The sequence below is a fragment of the Sorex araneus genome, chromosome 3 (genome assembly GCF_027595985.1).
Source record: "Sorex araneus isolate mSorAra2 chromosome 3, mSorAra2.pri, whole genome shotgun sequence".
Taxonomy (NCBI): Eukaryota; Metazoa; Chordata; class Mammalia; order Eulipotyphla; family Soricidae; genus Sorex; species Sorex araneus.
In genome coordinates, this window is record NC_073304.1 from 175,520,084 (window position 1) to 175,540,484 (window position 20,401).

The window sequence follows — 20,401 nt, forward strand, 5'->3', positions numbered from 1 at the left end:
AGCCTTTTTGGAGGGGTGTGGAGTTAAATCCAGTGATGCTTAGGTTTTATTCCTGGCTCTCTGCACAGGGATCACTCCTGGAAGGCTTAGGACCGTATGGGATTATGGGGATCAAACCAAGGTCGGCCATGTGCAAAGCAAGAGCCCTGTTTTCTATACCAGCTCTACAGCTCCCAGGTTTAGTTTTTTGCTGTGTAACACTTTCAGATTTTATCTAATGCAAATAAATGACCTAACAATAGCCTAATGAAGGTTTGTTCTCAATTCTCATTATTCCTGGAGTTCTACAGGCTTGGTATTAGTTTATAACAAATTACTGCTTTTAGGGGGTGAAATTTCTATGAGACCCTTTACATAAAACATAACTAGGTTTTAATGTATTTATGTTAAAGGAGGCCTTATATTTCAAGTATAATATTTTAATTAGTATTTGTTTATTTAACTGCAGTGTTAATGATTTTTAATTTATTGGCAATTTATTTGGCAATTTTGTCCCTATAAATGAACTTTCTAATAGGCCTATGAAGACTGCCAGTCAGGACTGAACTCAGAATTTCAAACTTCTCTGCCATTTCAGTCCGGAGTAGATCAAGAAGACAAGAAAGAGGTGTGTAATGATAATGCTTTGGATATCATTTATCCTATAATAGCAGGAAGGGAAATTCGAAACCTGTTATATTCTAGCACATTAAGAACTGGTACCACAAATTTCATAGATAGAGGCAATAAATTTGCTTGAATTATTATAGTATGTTGAGTATCTTTTCTAAGCATCTAGGATTTAATGTTCTTGTGGGTTTTGTTTTTGTTTTTGTGTTTTTTTTAACGTGAAATCAAAGATCTGATATTAGTAATTTTCTCTAGAGAGTGTATATTTGCCCACAATATAATTTTAAAAAGAGTTTTAATTTATGCCTTTTGTTTGTTTTGGTGCTCAGGGCTTACTCCTTGCTCTGCACTCAGGGACCACACCTGGCGGGGCTTGGGGGACCATGTGGGGTGCCGGCTATCAAACCTGGGTCAGCCGTGTACAAGGCAAGTGCCTTACCCTCTGTACTATCTCTCTGGCCCTTCATTTGTAGCTTTAAAAAAAAAAACTTTAAAATCTGAATGTAGCTTAAATTAATAGTTTTTAGTTTGGGCCCTCGGAACTGAATCAGAGGTGGAAATATTTTCAAAATGCAAATGTCTGGATACAAATGAAATATACTGAGTCAGCATTTGAAAAAGGTCTATTTGGAGCTTCTGTTTTTTTAAAATGTACAGCCATTTGTGAAATGATTAATAATTTTTATCAAAAGGGCAAAAGTTAGTCAGTGGCAAAGTCGTGTCTGCCAGTGCTGCGAATCCAGTGGTATGAATCCAGAGAGGAAGCAGGTCAAACACAGGGAAGGAGCACCGCTGGGTTTTGTTTCCGCCCTTTTAAAAGTAGGAGGCCCCACTTTTCTCCACCAGATTAGGCTAGGGTAGTGTGGTTTTTAGTTTGAAATAAAGTGACTGTTGGTCTGTTATAAAATACCTCTCACATTCTCTGTTTCTCAACCTCTTTGGCACTGATTACTTGAGAATACAGGGTAAATATACATAAGTAAGCATATGTTTATGACACCAAGTATAATCATTTCCTCAAATATGTTGGCAAGGGATAATACCAAGGGCAAGCTAACAGTATTTCTTTCTCTGGTTTGTCAGCAGCATCTACTAGTTATGTGCTTGGAAAGATGAATTGTTACTGTATGTGAGATCCTGAGTCACTTAAACAGAAGGAAGGAAACTAAGGATTAATTTCCATGCAGCTTCTGTATCATATAGTTTTCTTGTCAGTGGTACAAGAATATTTTCCTTGCATGGAAAGTTCTCTGAGAGCAGAATTTTAACTATTTTAACTTCTTTCCTTTAGCGTCAAAAGCAGTTCCTGAGATTTAGACGGCTTTTTATGGATATTGAAAGGGAACAAGTAAAGGAACAACAAAGGCAAAAAGAACTTAAGAAGAAAGTTGAAAAGTAAGTTCTTTTGATCTTCACTGAGAGCCTTCAGGTACCAGTTAAGATGATTTTGGAAACTTTTAGAAATGATCAGGCAGTGGTTTTGCTTTTTCTAACTATAGTGGAAAACAATTTGTTTTTTTCTAATGTGGTAGGATATTAGAAGTTGATAAAGAGGTATTTTTTTGGTGGAGGCAAGGCCTCCCAAGTGATACCCAGAAAGCCCTGGGCCCATTCCTGATGATTCTAGGTCTGTGGGGCCAGTGGTACAATGTTTGTACTTGCCAGTGAGAGCCCTTCAGACCCTGCAGTGCCAGAGATTACCCAGGCCACCCAAGCAGTACCCGGGGCCTTCAGGGCCACTCTGGTGAGGCTTGGGGGACTATGTGGTGCCATGAATTGAATCAGGGTTGTCTGCATACCAGCCATGTGCCTTAACCCCTGCACTAGCTCTCTCACCCCGAGTGATTTTTATTAATTATACAGGATTATTTTTGACAAATAGGCAAATCTAACAGTTAATAGATTTATAGTAAGGCAGAAAACTGTGGAAAATTCCCATTTTTCTTCCTTCCCTACACATGAACTGTCTGCACTATCATCCTGTACCACAGTGATGAGACATTGTTATAACTGATAACCCATGTTGGCACATCATTATCACTGTAACTTCATAGTTTATGTATGTCATGGGTCATCTTTTTTCTTTCTTTTATGGACACATCTGGTGGTGCTCAGTGCATACTCCTGGCTCTGCTAAAGGATTACTTGTGGTGGGGCTCTGGGGACCCTGTGGGGTACAGGGGATGGAACCTGGGTCAGCTGTGTGTAAGAGCAGAGTCCTACCTGCTGTCCTGTCATTCTAGCCGCCTAGGATTCACTTTTGACGTTGTTCATTTATGAGTTTGGACAAATGTATAGTGACATATATCCACCATTATAGTTTTCCTGCTCTAAAAATGCCTTGTTCTTTGCTGTGTACTCCATCCCTCCTCCAGCCCCATAGATCACTCATCTCTTTACTGTTTTGATTGGTTTCAAGGTTTCAGAATACAAAATACAATAAGTATCTTGTAGATTTTTCATATTAGGCTACTTTACTTAAAGTTCCTATAGTGCCCTTTTAAACTAGATAATTTTTTTTTGTATGCTGAATAGTAATTCCTTTGTTTAGATGTACCACAGTTTATCCAGTCACTTTGGTGGTTTTCAAGCTATGGCGGTTATGAATAAAATTGCTATAAACAGCCATGTGTAGGCATTGTGAGGATGTTTTCCATTTCTTTGCACAAATATCAAGGAACATGATTTCTGAATCATATAGTATGAGTGTGTTTAATTTTGTAAGAATGCTAAATACCTCGAAAATGGTCATACTGCTTTACATACCACTAGCAGTGAATGGGCATTTTTATTGTTCTTTATCCTCACTGGTGTTTGATATTGTCAAGTGTTTGGGATTTTGGTAATTCTGCTAGATGTATATCTCATTGTCTTAATTGCAATTCCCTAATTACATATGATGTGCAGTTCCCTAATTTCATATGCTTATTTACCATCTGTACATCGTCTTTGGTGAGATATCTGTTCAGATATTTGCAACCTTCTAAGTCAGTAATCGAATTAAGTAGATAAATACTTGTAAAATGCTTAGCTGGCATTTAGGAAAATCACAGTAAATCTTGCCAATTACTACCATGATTATAGTGATGGTTATGATAGTGATGGTCATTAATAGAGTGAATGCCAAGGGAGTTCAGGGAAAATAGAAAAGAGGAAGTAACAATATTTACAGTGTTACCCACCCTCCCTGCTTAATATGAGTCCTCAGTGTGCTGTCTTTGGGTATTTGTTATTTCCCCATTCTGTTTCTTCATATCCCATGTAGGGGAGAGACCATTCTGTGAATTGTTTAGTGTTTTATACAGTTAAAAACCACCTATAAGAAAATCTGAAGGAGCTGGAGTGATAGTATAGTGGGTAGGGCATTTGCCTTGCATGCAGCCAACCGGGGTTTGATTCCTAGCATCCCATGTGGTCACCTGAGCACCTCCAGGAGTAATTCCTGAGTGCAGAGTCATGAGTAACCCCTGTGCATTGACAGGTGTGACCCCCCCAAAAAAAAACAACCTGAAGAAAAGTGAAAATACATTCATAAAAACACTGAATAGCTGAATATTCTTTCCAAGTACCCATTGCACATATACTAAAAGTGATTATATTCTGGGTTATTTTCACAGTAAATTTTCTGACTGTGGTAATGTTAAGTAAGAGATCTACAAGCAATGCATTTCTAAAGAATGGTGGGGAGGAGGATAGTACAGAGGGAAGGCATTTTTGCCTTGCATGGGGCTGGCCCCAGTTCAATCCCTGGCACCCCATGTGGCACCCACACCCCACCAACAGTGATCCCAGAGTATAGAGCCAGGGGTAATCTCTGAACAGTGCTGGTGTGGCCCCAAAATGAAACACAAAAATTTTAGGCCCAAGAAAACATTACAGTGGAAATTAGATAATATTTAGAAGATAAATTTTTTTCTTTTTGGGTCACACCGGGCAATGCACAGGGATCATTCCTGGCTCTGCACTCAGGAATTACTCCTGGTGGTGCTCAGGGGACCATATAGGATGCTGGGAATCAAACCCGGGTCAGCCACATGCAAGGCAAATGCCCTCCCCGCTGTGCTATCACTCCAGACCCTTAGAAGATAATTTTTAGATAAAACATGTCAAAACTGATCAGATATACCTAAAACAATGTTTAGTGGGAAAGTTAGACTTTTAGTTGTAATTATTAAAAAGTTAAAAGGCTAATAGTTTTAGTTTTCCATTTTAGAAAATAGGAAAACAGCCCACAAAACAAAACAAACCAAATATCTTGTATGGAACAGAAACAGTGAGACAAGTGTACAATGGAGAAATTCAACCAACCTAAAAAATTGGTACTTAAAAATTTTGGTTTTTGGGGCTGGAGAGATAGCACAGCGGGTAGGGCGTTTGCCTTGCACGCAGCCGACCCGGGTTCAATTCCCAGCATCCCATATGGTCCCCCGAGCACCACCAGGGGTAATTCCTGAGTGCAGAGCCAGGAGTAACCCCGGAGCATTGCTGGGTGTGACCCCCCCCAAAAAAAAGCAAAAAAAAAAGGAAAGTAAATGTACTAAGACTCAAAATGACAAGGAGTCAGTATGACAAGGAGTCAGAGCTTACAGACATTGAGTGAAAGAGGCTTCAAGCCCATGTTCTCCCTTGGACACATATCTTTTTATTTTTTAATTTTTATTTTATCACCATGTGGAAAGTTACAAAGTTCTCAGGTTTATGTCTTAGTTAAACAATATTCAAACACAATCCCTTCACCAGTGCCCATATTCCATCACCAAAATCCCCAGTATACCCCCATCCCCCGCCCCCCACCCCCAACTGTATAACTGATGAATTTCACTTCATTTTCTCTTTTCCTTGATTAGGTTCCATATTTCAACATAAAACTTGCTCTTGTTGTGGGAGTTTCCCCCCAAAAAAGACATCCCTACTAAGGAAGCATTTGATAATTAGTTTTCTATTAAAAGATTGTATATTTTCAATTTTTAGAAAAGGTCGCGCAGCCGCATTAGCGGCCGCGCAGTTCGGATGACTTGAACACATATCTTGCAGGCTTGTTTCCATGTTTCTGCTTGCTTGCTTCCACTCTGGAAAAGCCCGTATTCTCATATTCTCTCTTTCACTCTTCCCACCCCTTTCTAAGTGAGTTCTATTCAATAAAAACTACACCCACTTTAAAAAATATATCAATCAATCAGTCAATGAAAAGAGGATTTGTGGCAGGCAGAGAGAATATGCCGGGGTTAAGGCACTTGCCTTGCACCAGGCTGACTGTGGTTTGGTCCTGGTGCTGCAGATGGTTCCCTGAGCACTGCAAGAATGAGCCCAGGTGGAAGCACCCTTAGCACAGCTGCATATACTCACCTCCAAAAGAACAGCAACAATAGAAAGGATTTGTGATAGAATTTTTATGAAATAGATTAAGTCTTTAAATAAAGAAAGAAATGTAGAAGTAGAGGCCTGGGGCGATAGCTAGTTCACATGCTCTGTATGTGGGAACCCAGACTCAGCCTGTCCTGATCCAGTCCCTAGCACCGCATGGTCCCCTGGGCGGTGTAGGCTAAGGATCTTGCTGAGACCCAAAAACCAAGAAAGGGAACAAATACATAAATCTGTGTCTATATAGATATATGTATTATATATCTATACAGTACATATATAGATAGATCTATCTATACACATATAGATACATGTGTGTAGCTATATAGATAGATACAGATATAAATGTACAGATATATCTATATAGATAGCTATAGATACATCTGCATATATCTATATTTAATAGAGAAATCTGAGTACTAACGCATCACTTTTAGAACCTAAATCAGAAAAGAATTCAGGCTCAGAAAGCTTTGCAAAGAGTTTTCTCTCCAAATTTAAGAAGAACAAAGTTTTTTTTCTGTAGTTTATTATTTTATGGAGTTATACTTTATGCAATGCTTCATAAAGCTCTCCAGAAAGTATCCTCTAGTATGGGAAATAGGGATGACTTCCCCATCGAAGACGCATAGTCTGAGACAGGCCAGTCCAGAAGCTGGGTGACAAAGTCATTTCTCTCATTAAGGGAAATGTAAAAATCCCAAGTGAAAAGCCCCGGAGGCCTTTGAAAGGAATGGCTGTGGGCCTGTTCCTAGAGCCTCTGCCTGGGCCTGTCGTCCAGCCCGAGGGCAGTTTTTTTTAAAATACTTCTGGACTTCTCCCAACTCTTTGACTCAATGGGAGCAAAACTTTCTCATAACAGTAATGATGCTGGGGAAAGGATGACAAAAAAAAATTGTCTTTCTCTGTTTCTATTTGAACCGTACAATAAACTCTAACTTCTTAGAAAGAAAAAAAAAGAATTGTCTTTGAATAGTATAAATAATTTTATGTTTTATTTTTGGGCTATACCCAATGGTACTCAGGAGTTACTCCTGGCTTTGCACTCAGGGATCATTCCTGCTGGTGCTCAGAACACCATATGGGGTGCTAGGGATAGAAGCCAGGTTTATCCCCTGCAAGACAAGCACCTTCCTTGCTGCACCATCACTCTAGCCTCAGTAGAAGTAATTAGAAATAATTTTTCTATTATTTCTGCATTTAAAAAAATGTACTCAGGATATTTTTATATTTGCCTTTGGGGACAGTATCTCCACCATATGAGCCTCCTGCTATCCAAATATCCTGTTTATTTTGCTATGACTTCTGAGCTTTTCATATTGTATCGAATTGGTGAGAATGGTTTTCCTGAAAGGTACTTTATAGTTCCTTTGGTTCCTTTGTGTATATTTTTACTCTCACATGCTATTTCCCTCCCTTGACATAGGTTATATTACTGTTTACCTAAAAGCAAGTTGATGAAACTCTGTGTGTGTGTGTGCGTGTGTGTTCGCATAGAGGAAACTTGAGAAAATCTTTGTGAAATAGTCTAGTGTAGATAGACTCTTTAGGCAGGATTCTATTGAAATATTTCAAGGATATTTTCTAAACTTTATTATATAATCTCAGCACTTAATAGTTTCAGAATCTGAGGAAATTGGTGCTCAGGTAGTTCATGATTTGGGGAGAAGGTGGATACACGCAGCTGTGTTCAGGGCTTGCTTCTAACTGCACTCAAGGATCTCTTCTGAGGCTCAGGATACCTTATGGGTGCTGTGGATTGAACCTGTGCAAGGCAAGCACTCTACCTGCTGTCCTGTGTCTCTGTCCTTTAACCTAAATCTCCTTATGACACACCTTCCACATGGCTGTCAGAGGGGAATTCTTTTCAACTCTATTGCAAACCTTCTTTGAAAGCTTTTCTGTTAAGTCTTTTGTTTTATTGCTACTTTCTCACCAGATAATCTTTTTGTTATTGTTGTTGAATTTATACTCTTGACCCAAGGGGAAAAAATATGGAGGACTCTAGTCTTAACAGATGACTTCTAAAATTTAAATCTTGTGAAAGTTTTAAATGATTAAAAACTTTTTTTCCTTGTTAAAGAAACTAAATCACTTATGCCTTCCTGCATAGATTTTATATGATTTCACTTAAAGACAAAACTATTTTTAATCAACATTCAAAAATAAATATATATCTGATTTCTAAACATGAATTGATGAAAACTGCTTCTCCTTACCCTGTTGTGCTAAGAATCAATTGTTACATTTTCATTCATTAAGCAGCTATTGATACCTCTGTTAATTGGTGCACGTATGATGCTAGGCCTAAGGGAGGGTGAAAAACTTATGAGCATGATCCCATTCTTTAAGGATCCAGCTAGAGAAATTTCACTGACAAATGAGGCAGTGGGTACATGAATGCACAGTTATAAAACCTTATATTAAGTATTACAAGAAAATAAAACATGGACAGAGCATGAGATTTGTGTTCCAGGTCCCAGCTCTGCCACCTACCAGCTTGGTGATTTGGGAGACCCTACCTGTATGAACATCCTGGACTGGGTTTTGAAGGGTTAGAAGCTAGCTGCGTGAATCAGGTGGGGGTTGGGTTGGAATTGGAGGTGAAAGGAAGAGCATTGTGAAAGCAGTGACTGGACATGGAACAGGATTCAGTTTTTGGTTTGGAGCCATGGGAATGGTGAGGGGTAAGCTTTAAGAAATAAGGAAAGGCAAGATCATAAAGAACTTTCTTTGTCTATTCATGAGGAGAAATTTGGATTTTCCCTCCTGAACATAGGAGTTGTTTAGAGGTGTTATGGAGAATAAATAAGAGAAATAAAAGCCTAGATTCTCGATTATCAAAAAACTAAAGAGGTGAAATTAACTTAAGAAAGATGATCAAGTGTTAGCTTTTATTGGGTCACCACTTGATGTACATTGTCACATTACTTAATATACGACCCTATAGGAGAGTTACAGCTACCATCCATGGAGTGTGTACAGTGTGCCTTCTAGAAGCTTGAGTGTTTTAGAGTCACTGTACATAATTTTCTCATTTCAGTAACCTTTTGAGGTGATTTTAATTATTATTTCATTTTCTATATGAGAAATGAGCTGTAGAGAGGTAAGTAATTTGCCTATGATTAAGATCACATTTAGCAAGTGGTAGATCTGGGATTCAGCCCCAGATTTATTTGGCTTCTTCACTCAACCTCTTTGAAGTCTGTAATGTGGTCCCTCATCTGGTATAGAGCAAGGGAGGCAATTAAGAGGAAGCAGGTTTAAAGGTATGAGAGAGAACTGATAAGAAATATATAGGAGTGACACTGAATGGTGCTAGGGATTCGGTGGTCCAGTCCCATCAATGCTCATCTGTTAGTGCAGGCCTGGTGGCTCAGGTCTTCACTGGTGCTGCAGTGCCGGGGCCCCAGCACCACACTGGGCATGCTGGTGGGGGTAGAAGCATGCAATGCCTGGCCGTTAAGTTCAGGGCCTCTTTTATTTGTTTGGTTGTTTTGGTTTTGATGTTTGGGCCACAGCTGGTGGTGCTGAGTGAGGGCTTACTCCCAGCTCTGCACGCATGAGTCACTCGTGATAGGGCAAGCACCCTACCCACAGCAGGACCTTCTGTACACTAGGCTGGGCAGCTTGAGTGGTAGCCCTCGACCCCAGAACTGCTAAGCTTTTGCCTGAGGAGGGCTCAGGGTTGTTTCATTCTAGACTCTGTGGCTAGACTCTATGGCTCATCCTTACTCTGTGGGTAAGGATGCTATAAAACTGATTTGCCACAAAGGAGGTAGAGGTGGAGAGGATGAGTTTATTTGAGGTAGATTGGGCTTTGAAGTACTTTCAGGAAGTCAAAATAGAGTGCATTAGGAAATGTTATTTTTATAAAGACTTCAACAATTATTAAGGAAGAATACTGTAATAATCAGGAAGTGGGGAGACGGAAAGGTTGAACAGAAAAAACAGGATCGGCAGGCGAAGATTCCAACTATGGTACATTAGACCTTAATCCTGTTGTAGCAAAGAGGAAGATTTCTTCCATATCCCTGAGAATATTTTTTCCTGTGGGGAACTTCTTTGAGCCCTCAAATAAACCCACTTCTTAATCTTAAAGGCAACATGACTTTTATTTCAAAGTGTTGATGTTGGAATATATCTGTGATTTCTCAACAAGACCCATAGAGGGACTGGAAAGTGCTGCTTTGCATGCTTTCCACCCATGTTTGATCCCCAGAGCCAGGGCTAAGCTGTGAGCATAGCTGGGTGTAGCCCAAAGCCTACCTCCCGCTCCAAAAGAAAACCCAGAAATAAAAAAAAGATAGCCTTTATTTCGGGTTCTAAATATGTTGTTCATCTTTGTAAAGAATTGGCAGTATGTCTTATGTGGAAGATGACTTAGTTTTTTGGGTTTTTTTGTTTGTTTTTGTTTTTTTGCTTTTTGGGTCACACCCGGCGATGCTCAGGGGTTACTCCTGGCAGTGCTCAGGGGACCATATGGGATGCTGGAAATCGAACCCAGGTCAACCGCATGCAAGGCAAACACCCTACCCACTGTGCTATCGCTCCAGCCCCAAGATGACTTAGTTTTTGAGTTGTAATTATAAAAATAAATCCTTACTGCATTTTGCTAGTGATAACATTTTTTTTAGTAATGTGTGAATTGAGATATATTTGCATCAAAATGTAAACATCGATATCAACTTTTGTTTGCTTGTACAATTGCCCATTATAGCAGTTTTCCTAATTTGTAATGTTTTATATGCTCACCTCTTTTACCAGAGTCTGATACCAGTTTCAGAAAACCTTTTGGTATAACCGAAGTTATATACAATTATAATTATATTCATGTCAGTGCCTTGGGAATTAAAAACAATATGTTCATTTTAGACCTAATTCAGTTTCTATTGTGTGTCAATTAAAGACACTGAGGGAGAAAATAAAAATTTGATTATAAAATAATTCTTTAACTAACTCTTTTTGAGGAGAGCCCATACTTGATGGTGTTCAGGGCTTACTCCTGGCTCTGTGCTTAGGGATCACTTCTAGGCTCAGGACCATATAGAGTGCCAAGGATCAAACCTGGGTCGGCTGCATGCAAAGCAAGCTCCCCACCTGCTCTACTATTTCTCTAGGCCCTGAACACCTAAAATTCTCTTATCTTTTTTTTTTTTTTTGCTTTTTGGGTCACACCTGGCGATGCACAGGGGTTACTCCTGGCTCTGCACTCAGGAATTACCCCTGGCCGTGCTCAGGGGACCATATGAGATGCTGGGATTTGAACCCGGGTCGGCCACGTGCAAGGCAAACGCCCTACCTGCTGTGCTATCTCTCCAGCCCCAAAATTCTCTTATCTTTATGACACTGTTTGGCAGCACCTCTTAGTCTGATAGTTGAACCAAAACTGTAGATTCCCTTTTCCAAAATGCTCATAAACTACTCAGACTTAGTTGGCAAATTGTCAGACAGTTAAGTGGATTTGGGCCTAAGGGGAATAGTCAAGGTCATGGCCTGCTTGCCGTCACAGGGGGAAGGCACACGGAAAGGAATGGACACTGCTTCTGTTGGTGTGCTCTGACTTTTTGGAGGAGAACCACAAACTTTTTTTGAGGCGGTGAGTGTCGGGGAGTTTGGGGCTGCATCTGGCAATGCTTAGGGCTTCTTCCTGACTCCGTGCTGAGGGATCACACTTGGTGGGGCTCAGTGGAAAATATTGCTTGGCTGGGGATAGAACTGGAGGTGTAAGGCAATTGCCTAAGCCCTGTTATATCTCTGGCCCCCACAGACTATTTCATCAAAGTATTTTGCCCTCATGGATTAACGTTTGTTCTATGGGCATAGTGTTGCTTCTGTTGAGGTGAATGTGTCAGGCTGAGTAAGAGGACTGAAGATCACGACTAATCTTTTTTTTTTTTTTTTTGCTTTTTGGGTCACACCCGGTGATGCACAAGGGTTACTCCTGGCTCATGCACTTGGGAATTACCCCTGGCAGTGCTCAGGGGATCATATGGGTTGCTGGGAATCTAACCCAGGTCGGCCTCGTGCAAGGCAAACGCCCTATCCACTGTGCTATCGCTCCAGCCCCTGATCACGACTAATCTTAGAGAAAGCTGTTTCGATGGAGTGGTTGTTGATAGGGTTTAAGGTACGTTGGCATGGATGAGGGGTAATAAACAGAGATAGAGTTAACTGTCAGGAGATGAGTAGGAAGGCCAAGAAGTACAGAGACTGATTCCACCATTTCTAGAATTTGTCATATTCCCACATACTGAATTCCAGCCACTGGGAAAACATGCTGACACATTTCCTTAGCTTAGTATTTACTGGACTGGAGTGATAGCACAGTGGGTAAGGCATTTGCCTTGCACTCGGCCAACCCGGGTTTGACTCCTCCATCTCTCCCGGGGAGCCTGGCAAGCTACCCGTGGTGTATTCGATATGCCAAAAACAGTAACAAGTCTCACAATGGAGATGTTACTGGTGCCCGCTCGAGCAAATCAATGAGCAATGGGATGACAGTGACAGTGACCGTATTTACTGATATTAGAGAAGAATTGGTCTGGAAAATTATATATTAACTAAGCTTTTCTGTTGTTATTCACTTGGCTTTGTTTAAATTTCAATGTTGAAAATAAACCAGAGGAACTGGAGCAATAGCACAGCAGGTAGGGCGTTTGCCTTGCACACAGCCAACCTGGGTTCGATTCCCAGCATCCCATATGGTCCCCGGAGCATTGTCAAGAGTAATTCCTGAGTGCATGAGCCAGGAGTATCTCCTGTGCATCGCCAAGTATGACCCTAAAAGCAAAAAAAGAAAAGAAACCAGATTATTTATAGAAAATGATTTTCCAGATTTTTTTTTCCTTCACAAGGTGAGCAGACAGATGCAGTTGTCTTTAAAATACTTTACTGGTTCTCTTTAGAATAACATCTTGTGTTTGCAGATCCCTAGCCAAGAAAACCTATGATCTTAGGCCTGTCTTTAAACTTTCTTGCCATTCAGTGTTTTGCTCAATTCACGCATTTTATTAATTTATATATTATATATTTGGGGAGTTCACAGCTAGTGTTGTTTAAGGCTTACTCCTGGCTCTGCTCAGGGATTACTTCTGACAGACTTGGGGGACATAGGGGATGTGGAGATTGTACCTGGGTTGGACACATTGTACTATTGTTGTACTATTGCTCTGGCCCCTCACACTTACTTTATGAAAGCAAGGTGAAATATAGTTTAAGGTCAGCTGTAACATGTGCACTGCCAGTTTTGGCTTTACCCGTGTTACCTTTCTCACATCTTTAGCGCACCATCTTATCTGTCTCAAGTGATACAGGCATAAGAATGTCTCTGTGCCTGAGTTTTACTGGTGAGATTTCATACCTCCGCCCCTACTACAGTCTACCATGAAAGCCCCATTCGATTGCTGCTCTCTTTGAGGGATTCTCAGTTTGAACTTAGTTGTAGCTTGGGAAAGAATGGCAAATATGGCAGAGCACTTGTAAGAAAATCCTTGTTTAAAGTGGCATTGCCATTCTTCTAGAAGAGCCCAGTGATGAGCTACCAGAATCTGGACAGACCAAGTTCTGCTCCCAGCACAGCTATCACGCGTCTTGGACTTTTCCAAAGTCCTGTCTTTCAGCCTCTGCAGAATGACTTTCTGACTTTAAATGTACACCTGTGTCAGTCTGAGAAGAAGGTAATGATTCCCCAGAGTCAGAGCTTGTCATAGCACAGAAGCCCAGAGTTTTCAGCCGTCATGAGTTATTGTGTTGAATTTGCCTCATGCTACTTGTTCATAAAACAATAGCTCTTTTGTTCCAAAGTAATTTTAGTAACTGACATTATCAGCGTGTTGTAAAGTTCTAGTCTTGAATCAGTTCCATTTTTTAAATGAAAGGTCTTGACTCACGTTTTTTGTTGTTTCTTTGAGCTCCTTATGCATCCTCAGCAATTCCATTCTAAATTCCTTATCAGAGAGGTTATGTAACTTATTCTTACCGGTTGGGTCATCTAGGTGAGCGTCTTCACTCACTAAGCTGCTGGTTTCGGAGTTGCTTTACCATTGTGACTTTTGCAGTTTGGAGTTGTTTCTTGTGTGTTGTTGCATGCTTAGAAACCTACAGTTAGGGTGTCTTGGTATATGTTTATGGAGAGGTGAAGAAATGTGCGGCTGTGAGTGAACGCTTCTGACCTGGGGCGAGGGACAGTGGCAGTCCTGAGCTCTCTCCCGAGTCCTGGCGGGACACAGCCTTTCTCTAGCTCTCAGGCTCCTTGGCCTTGACTCACATTTTCTGATTAAATTGTGCACATTAAAAGTAGCTGTTGATATTTTCACATATACATATGCATGCACCCACACACACACACACATATGCTTGCACACACACATATTTGCACACACACCCACTTAAACTTCAACCACAGTGAAGATTGTGAACATAGCAATCCATCCCCAGAAGGTTTCTCAGTTTCCTTGTCCCTTTGATAGCCCTTTTTCCCTACCACTCCCTGTCCCTTTCTCCAGTCACTCCTGTTTTGCTTTCTGTCACTGTAGGTTAGTTTGTACTTTCGGGAATCATACAGCACCTACTCAGGCGCTCAGTTCCTTTATCTCAGTATAATTATTTTTGAGATTCATTGTTGATGTTGTATTGTGAAGAAATTTTCTTGATTATTATCACGGATATGTGGTCATCAGAGCTTAGCAGATTTTCCGTCATCAGCTTGGTTAGTGATGGGTGACATAAGGCAGTAACTCCTGCCATCCTTTCTGTCTAGCCTAGGTGTGTGGTCGGCTCTTCCTCTAGGCTTGTATTATTGTGTTCTGTGATGTTTAGAAGATGATGAATTCACCTGAAGACACATTTCTCAGGCTATCCCTATTAAGTGATATATGACTGACAACAGTTTGTCTGACCATTCATTTGGACTATTTTATTTTATTGGCTATTATAAATAAAATTTGTGACCATTCATATATTCATATGTAAACCTCTATATAGAAATTGTTACCTTTTCTGGGGCTGGAGTGATAGCACAGTAGGTAGGGCATTTTCCTTGCACGCGGCCGACCTGGGTTCGATTTCTAGCATCCCATATGGTCCCTTGAGCACTGCCAGAAGTAATTCCTGAGTGCAGAGACAGGAGTAACCCCTATGCATCGTTGGGTGTGACCCCTCCCCCGAAAAAAAAGAAGTTGTTGCCTTTTCTTTTGAGTAGATACCAGGGTGATATGGTAGGTATATATTTCATTTATTAAAGTAACTAAAACTTTGCCAAAGTAGTTATAACTTTTTATTTTTATTTATTTAGTTAGTTAGTTATTTTTGCTCTTAGGATCACACCCAGTGATACTCAGGGATTACTCCTGACTCTGCACTCAGGAATTACTCCTGGCGGTACTTGGGGGAACATATGGGATGCCAGGGCTTGAACCCAGATTGGCCAAATGCAAGGCAAATGCCCTACCCACTGTAATGTCACTCTGGCCCCCCATTTTATATTTACACTAGCAATATAGAGCATTTAAGTTCTTGTATATCCTCATTAGTTCTTGATACGGCCAATCTTTTATGTTAACCATTTGAGAAGGTATGTCGGTATCTCATTGTGGTTTTAGAGTGCATTTCCTGAATGACGAAAGATGTTGAATTTTTTAAATTTTTATTTCCCATCTCTGTGTCATTTTGGTGACATATCTGGGGGTAACCATAAAATAATACAAGGCCATAAAATGCACAAAACGTAACCTAGGGGATATGTTCCATGTTTTGAGGTTCTCATCAGAAGGAAGGGAAATAAAAGCAAAAGTATATAATTGGCATTATGTGTGTTTCTTACTAAACTCTCTTTAGCAGAATCTGATAAATTTCATTCAGCTTAAAATTCCTTCTGACTTTTAATTTTTTTTTCTTTTTGCGGGGGGCACACTCAGTGATGTTCAGGGATTTCTCCTGGCTCTGCACTCAGGAATCATTCCTGACAGTGCTTGGGGGACCATATGAAATGCTGGGATCAAACTGGGTCAGCCATGTATAAGGCAAATGCCCGCCTTGCTATACTATCACTCTGGCCCCTCCTTTTTTTCATTTTACATCATGGATTCTTTAGAAATATATTATTTAATTTTCAAACATTGGACAGTTTTCAAGGATCTTTCTGTTAATGATTTCTAATTTAGTTTTGTTGAGGTCAGAGAATAGCATGCTATGTAAGACTTTTTAATCCTTTTCAGTTTATTAACATTTGTTTTATGACCCAGAATGTTTTATCTTGATAAATGTACAAAGTTCAATAACCTTGCAATAGATAAATGTATATTTTGTTGTTCTATAAATGTATAAATGAATATCCCTCTACCTGTGAGGTGTTCTATAAAAAAGCCTATAAAGTCAACTTGGTTGATGTTGGCTAAGTTTACAGTATTTTTGACATTTTCATTTAGGGTTGAGATCTTGGCCTGTAACTGGATGTCTGTATTTCTGGTAGCTCACAAGTCTGTTTTATCTATTTTGTTTTTAATTTTTTATTATTATTGCTTTTTAAATTTTGGGGTGTCATACCCAAATTACTCTTGTCTCTGCTCAGGGATCACTCTTGGGAGGCTTGGGGAACCAAGTGGGATACCAGAGATCAAAGCGGGCCAGCTTCATGCAAGGTAGCACTTGCTCACTGTACTATTGCTCTAGGCACCACAAGAAAACTCTTATTAATAGCAGCTATTGGCCAATTCCATTTTATTTTTTATTTGTTTGTTTGTTTTTGGGTCACACCCGGCGATGCACAGGGGTTACTTCTGGCTCATGCACTCAGGAATTACTCCTGGCAGGGCTCGGGGGACCATATGGGATGCTGGGAATCGAACCCGGGTCGGCCGCGTGCAAGGCAAATGCCCTACCCGCTGTGCTATTGCTCCAGCCCCATGGCCAATTCCATTTTCAAAGCTGTAAATCAGGTGGTGGGATTTTGAGGCTGTGCTACAGGTTATAGTCAGTTTCCTTATTTCTTTGAATTTTGTGAATTAGGTGATCTAGAAGCTAATTCTGATTATTGATTTTTATGAAATTCCTCACTCTGTTATGATTTTATTCTCAGAATCAAGAAAAAGAAAGAGCAGCAGCGTCATGCAGAAGAGCAGCAGATAATAATGAATTTGCAGGAAGAGCCTCACTCAGGGGAGGAGATAGTTCCCGATGACCAGCTACAGCTCGAGGAAAGAGAAGAATCCAGAGAAAGACAGCAGAGAGAAAAGGAACATCAGAGGTGCTATGATAATCTGGCCCACAGCAACAATAGGGAAGGATGTCCTTGTTCTCCTTAAGGGCGAGTTGGCACTATAGATTTGTGCTTTCCTGTGTTTGGGGGTGCAGGGGCTCATCAGACCTCTTGACTGTGTGGCCCCTCTCAGGAACCACAATCCTCACAGTGAGCTTCCTTAAGGGGCACCAGGGCCCAGAGAAGGTCTGACCCATTAACGATGGCTGTAGGGTAAGGGACGTGCACTCTTCTCTTCTGAGCAACTCACATGATGTGCTCACGCTGTATTTTTGTAGGTATCTAAAAGCTCTAAGAGTCCAGATCCAGGAGAAACTGCAGCTGAATAACATCATCTTGCCTGCGCTGTGCTGCTGTGGCCCCGAGTTCTGGGACGCGCATCCTGATACCTGCGCCAATAACTGCATCTTCTATAAAAATCACAGAGGCAAGTTTGTTTGTTTGTTTGTTTGTTTGTTTGTTTAGAAGGAACTTTTTTAAAGGAGCCTGTTGACAATAAGATAAGTAATTCATGATAGCAGAAATTAGCATTTATTGAGTCCTTATTTATACCAAAGACTAGTACAGCTCTTTTGTTTGTTTTGAGGGGCTGTGCTCAGGGTTTACTTCTGGCTCTGCACTTAGGGATCACTCCTGGCAGGGCTCAGGAGACCATATGGGGTGCCTGGGATCAAATCTAGGTCAGCCAGGTGCAAGGCAAACATCCTCCCTGCTGTTCTATAAGTCTGGCCCCTATTACAACTCTTTTACATAGTAATTCAGAGGTAATCAAAATAATTCAGGAGTGTTTATTTCTCTTCAAGCTTTGTTATCTTCCTGTCTTCATTTATTTGGGGAAAATATTTCCAGTTTCACAACAGAGATACTAGGGTTCCAGGTCCTCTTAAAAAATGCAGAATATTAGACAGTGTCTTTGGAATCATGCAAGTTGGGCCTCTGCTCACTTGAGTTCCTGTTAGCAAGTATTCGAACGTCCTCTAACACACAGACTTACTATCATCAGACAGACTTCTGCCGAGAGAAGCTGAGGAAAATTAAGCCAAGAATATCATCTTCATCAGGAATCCCAATTAGAGAAAGCTGGCCATCTTTCCTATTGAGACTGACTTTTCTATTTCTTATCCATGTTTAAATATGTTGATTTCTTGAGCTGAGGATGTAGTTCAGTGAGAAAGCGTTAGCCTCATATATACGAGGCCTTGGATTCAGTCTCATCACTACGCATTCAAAAACAGTATATTGATTTATCAAGGGTAGACATTCTGTACGCTTCATGGTCACACTAAAAATACTGCCAGCATTTGAATTTTTGATGTCTCATCTGTGTGAAATGAATTTCTTGTCAGTTCTTTGAATTACAACGATGTGAAAAAAAAAATAGATTAGCAAATTTGGTCTTGCTCTCCTGTTCTGAACTCCCTAGGGCCGCCCTTAGAATGCCAGAGGCATGGCATATTTTAATGCACTTCCTCTAGTCCTGCTTATATCCAACCTTAGCGAACTTGCTGTTCCCAGAACTTGTCACTTTTTTTTGGTTCGTTTTACACCCCACACCCAGAAGGTTTGTGGCTCTCTCTGGGTCTGTGTTTGGAGATTAGTCGTGGCAATGCATGGGGAACCAGAGCCTTGCTCCAGCCTTTGAGCTCTCTTTCTGGCCACTGCATGTCACACTTTCATGCCTTTTGCACCACACACACTTAATTCTCATCCTAAAATATCTGCTTTCCTATCATTTCTTCAAGACCATCTTGAATGCTGACATCCTTTTTGTGACCTTATCCTAGATAGTTGTACATTCATTCTAGACTTTATTCTCTGAGGACATTTTGTAAGTGCCTCTGGTTTGGAAGTATTACACTGCAGTTTAGTTATTTTTGTGTTCATTCTTTCATTCTCTTTTCTGTTCTCACAGAGTGCTTAGCAGATGGCTAAGTGCTCAGTAAATATATATTCAATAGATGGCTACAGTAGGAAGGAGTGCTAATAGGCAAGAGATTGGGGGAGTTGTTTGGAATCCAGCTTGGCTCATCACTGTGCAAACCTTTATTTGCAGCATATACCCGCGCACTGCATTCTGTCATCAATTCCTGTGATATCCCTGAAGGACACTCAGGTCTCCGCAAGGCCATCCATAATTATGTTTTTGCATACAAACAGACTTTGAAAATTTGTAATGAGAACCTGAAATCAAGTATTTCGACCTTCACTTAAAATCAACCCTGAGAGATTATGTTGAAGAAGCCTTGAAGTGTATAAATGTAGACTCGGAAAGGACTGGCCCATGTAATGGCAGTCGCTCTGAGCCTGTGGTCACTGTTGTTCCAGGCTCCATTTCAGGGTCAGGAGTGAGAGCTGCTCTCTGAACTTTTCTCTGCCGTGAGCATCATGGGAGTCTCTGGGGAGAGAGCTTAGAAGCGTGCTCTGCTCGAAGCATGTGCTCTCATGCTCTTCCCGAAGCGTGCCTGCCTCTCAGTCCAGAGAGTTTTCTCTTCACTCTGCTCGGATTGGAAGAGATCGTAAGAAATCTTTAGATGATCTCATTTGAGGTTTTTCTAGAATGAGACCTTTGCATCAGGACAAAATGGAAAATATCTATGAAGATGAAGCTGAAAAGATAATGATGAAGTTTTAGTTGGTGACCATCTGGATTACGGTCAGCTTTTTGCCTTGTGTGCAACGATTAGCGACAAGGAGAATCTGGTGAACTTTTCCTTCACATTTTTTCTTTAAAAAATTATGGCCACTTTCCTCATGCAGCAACATTGGACGTAGAACATTTTACTTTATATATATTTATTATATTAAAAAAACTGTTTTGAGCATTTTCTACATGAAATAATTGTGAATGGCGTTTCAAAAATTGAATCTTAAAGTGTGTCAACTCATGTTTTATTTCCATATTTTCTTAAAAATCTGAACAAATAAATGAAATATATTTGTTATAACTAGTGTGAATTTGTAATTTTTTAATTTTCTGACACAAAATATGAAAAGTCTAGTAGTATGAGTTAAAACCAGTTAAAGTTTCCTCCCTTCTTTTTCTGCCATTCAGTGTTAAGGAAGTATTCAGGTTATCTCAGAAAACACTTACACTTTTGCCAGGTTACTGAAGACAACTTAGTGGGGCTGGAGAGTGGAGTTCCAGGACTGGAGTGCGCACTTCACATGCGGGAT

At 40.4% G+C, this 20,401-nt stretch overlaps 1 protein-coding gene across 2 annotated transcripts in view; it reads left to right on the plus strand.

Moving 5' to 3' along the window:
- The window catches only part of CCDC15 (coiled-coil domain containing 15), a 60,472-nt gene extending 40,321 nt beyond the window's left edge, over positions 1–20,151 (plus strand). For both annotated transcript variants that reach the window (XM_055132670.1, XM_055132671.1), the window contains 5 exons: positions 518–607; positions 1,901–2,004; positions 17,048–17,215; positions 17,506–17,654; positions 19,281–20,151. In XM_055132670.1, coding sequence (XP_054988645.1) covers positions 518–607; positions 1,901–2,004; positions 17,048–17,215; positions 17,506–17,654; positions 19,281–19,438 — 669 coding nt within the window. In that variant the 3' untranslated portion in view covers positions 19,439–20,151. The remainder of the gene's footprint in view (positions 1–517; positions 608–1,900; positions 2,005–17,047; positions 17,216–17,505; positions 17,655–19,280) is intronic.
- The last annotated feature ends 250 nt before the right edge of the window (positions 20,152–20,401 follow it).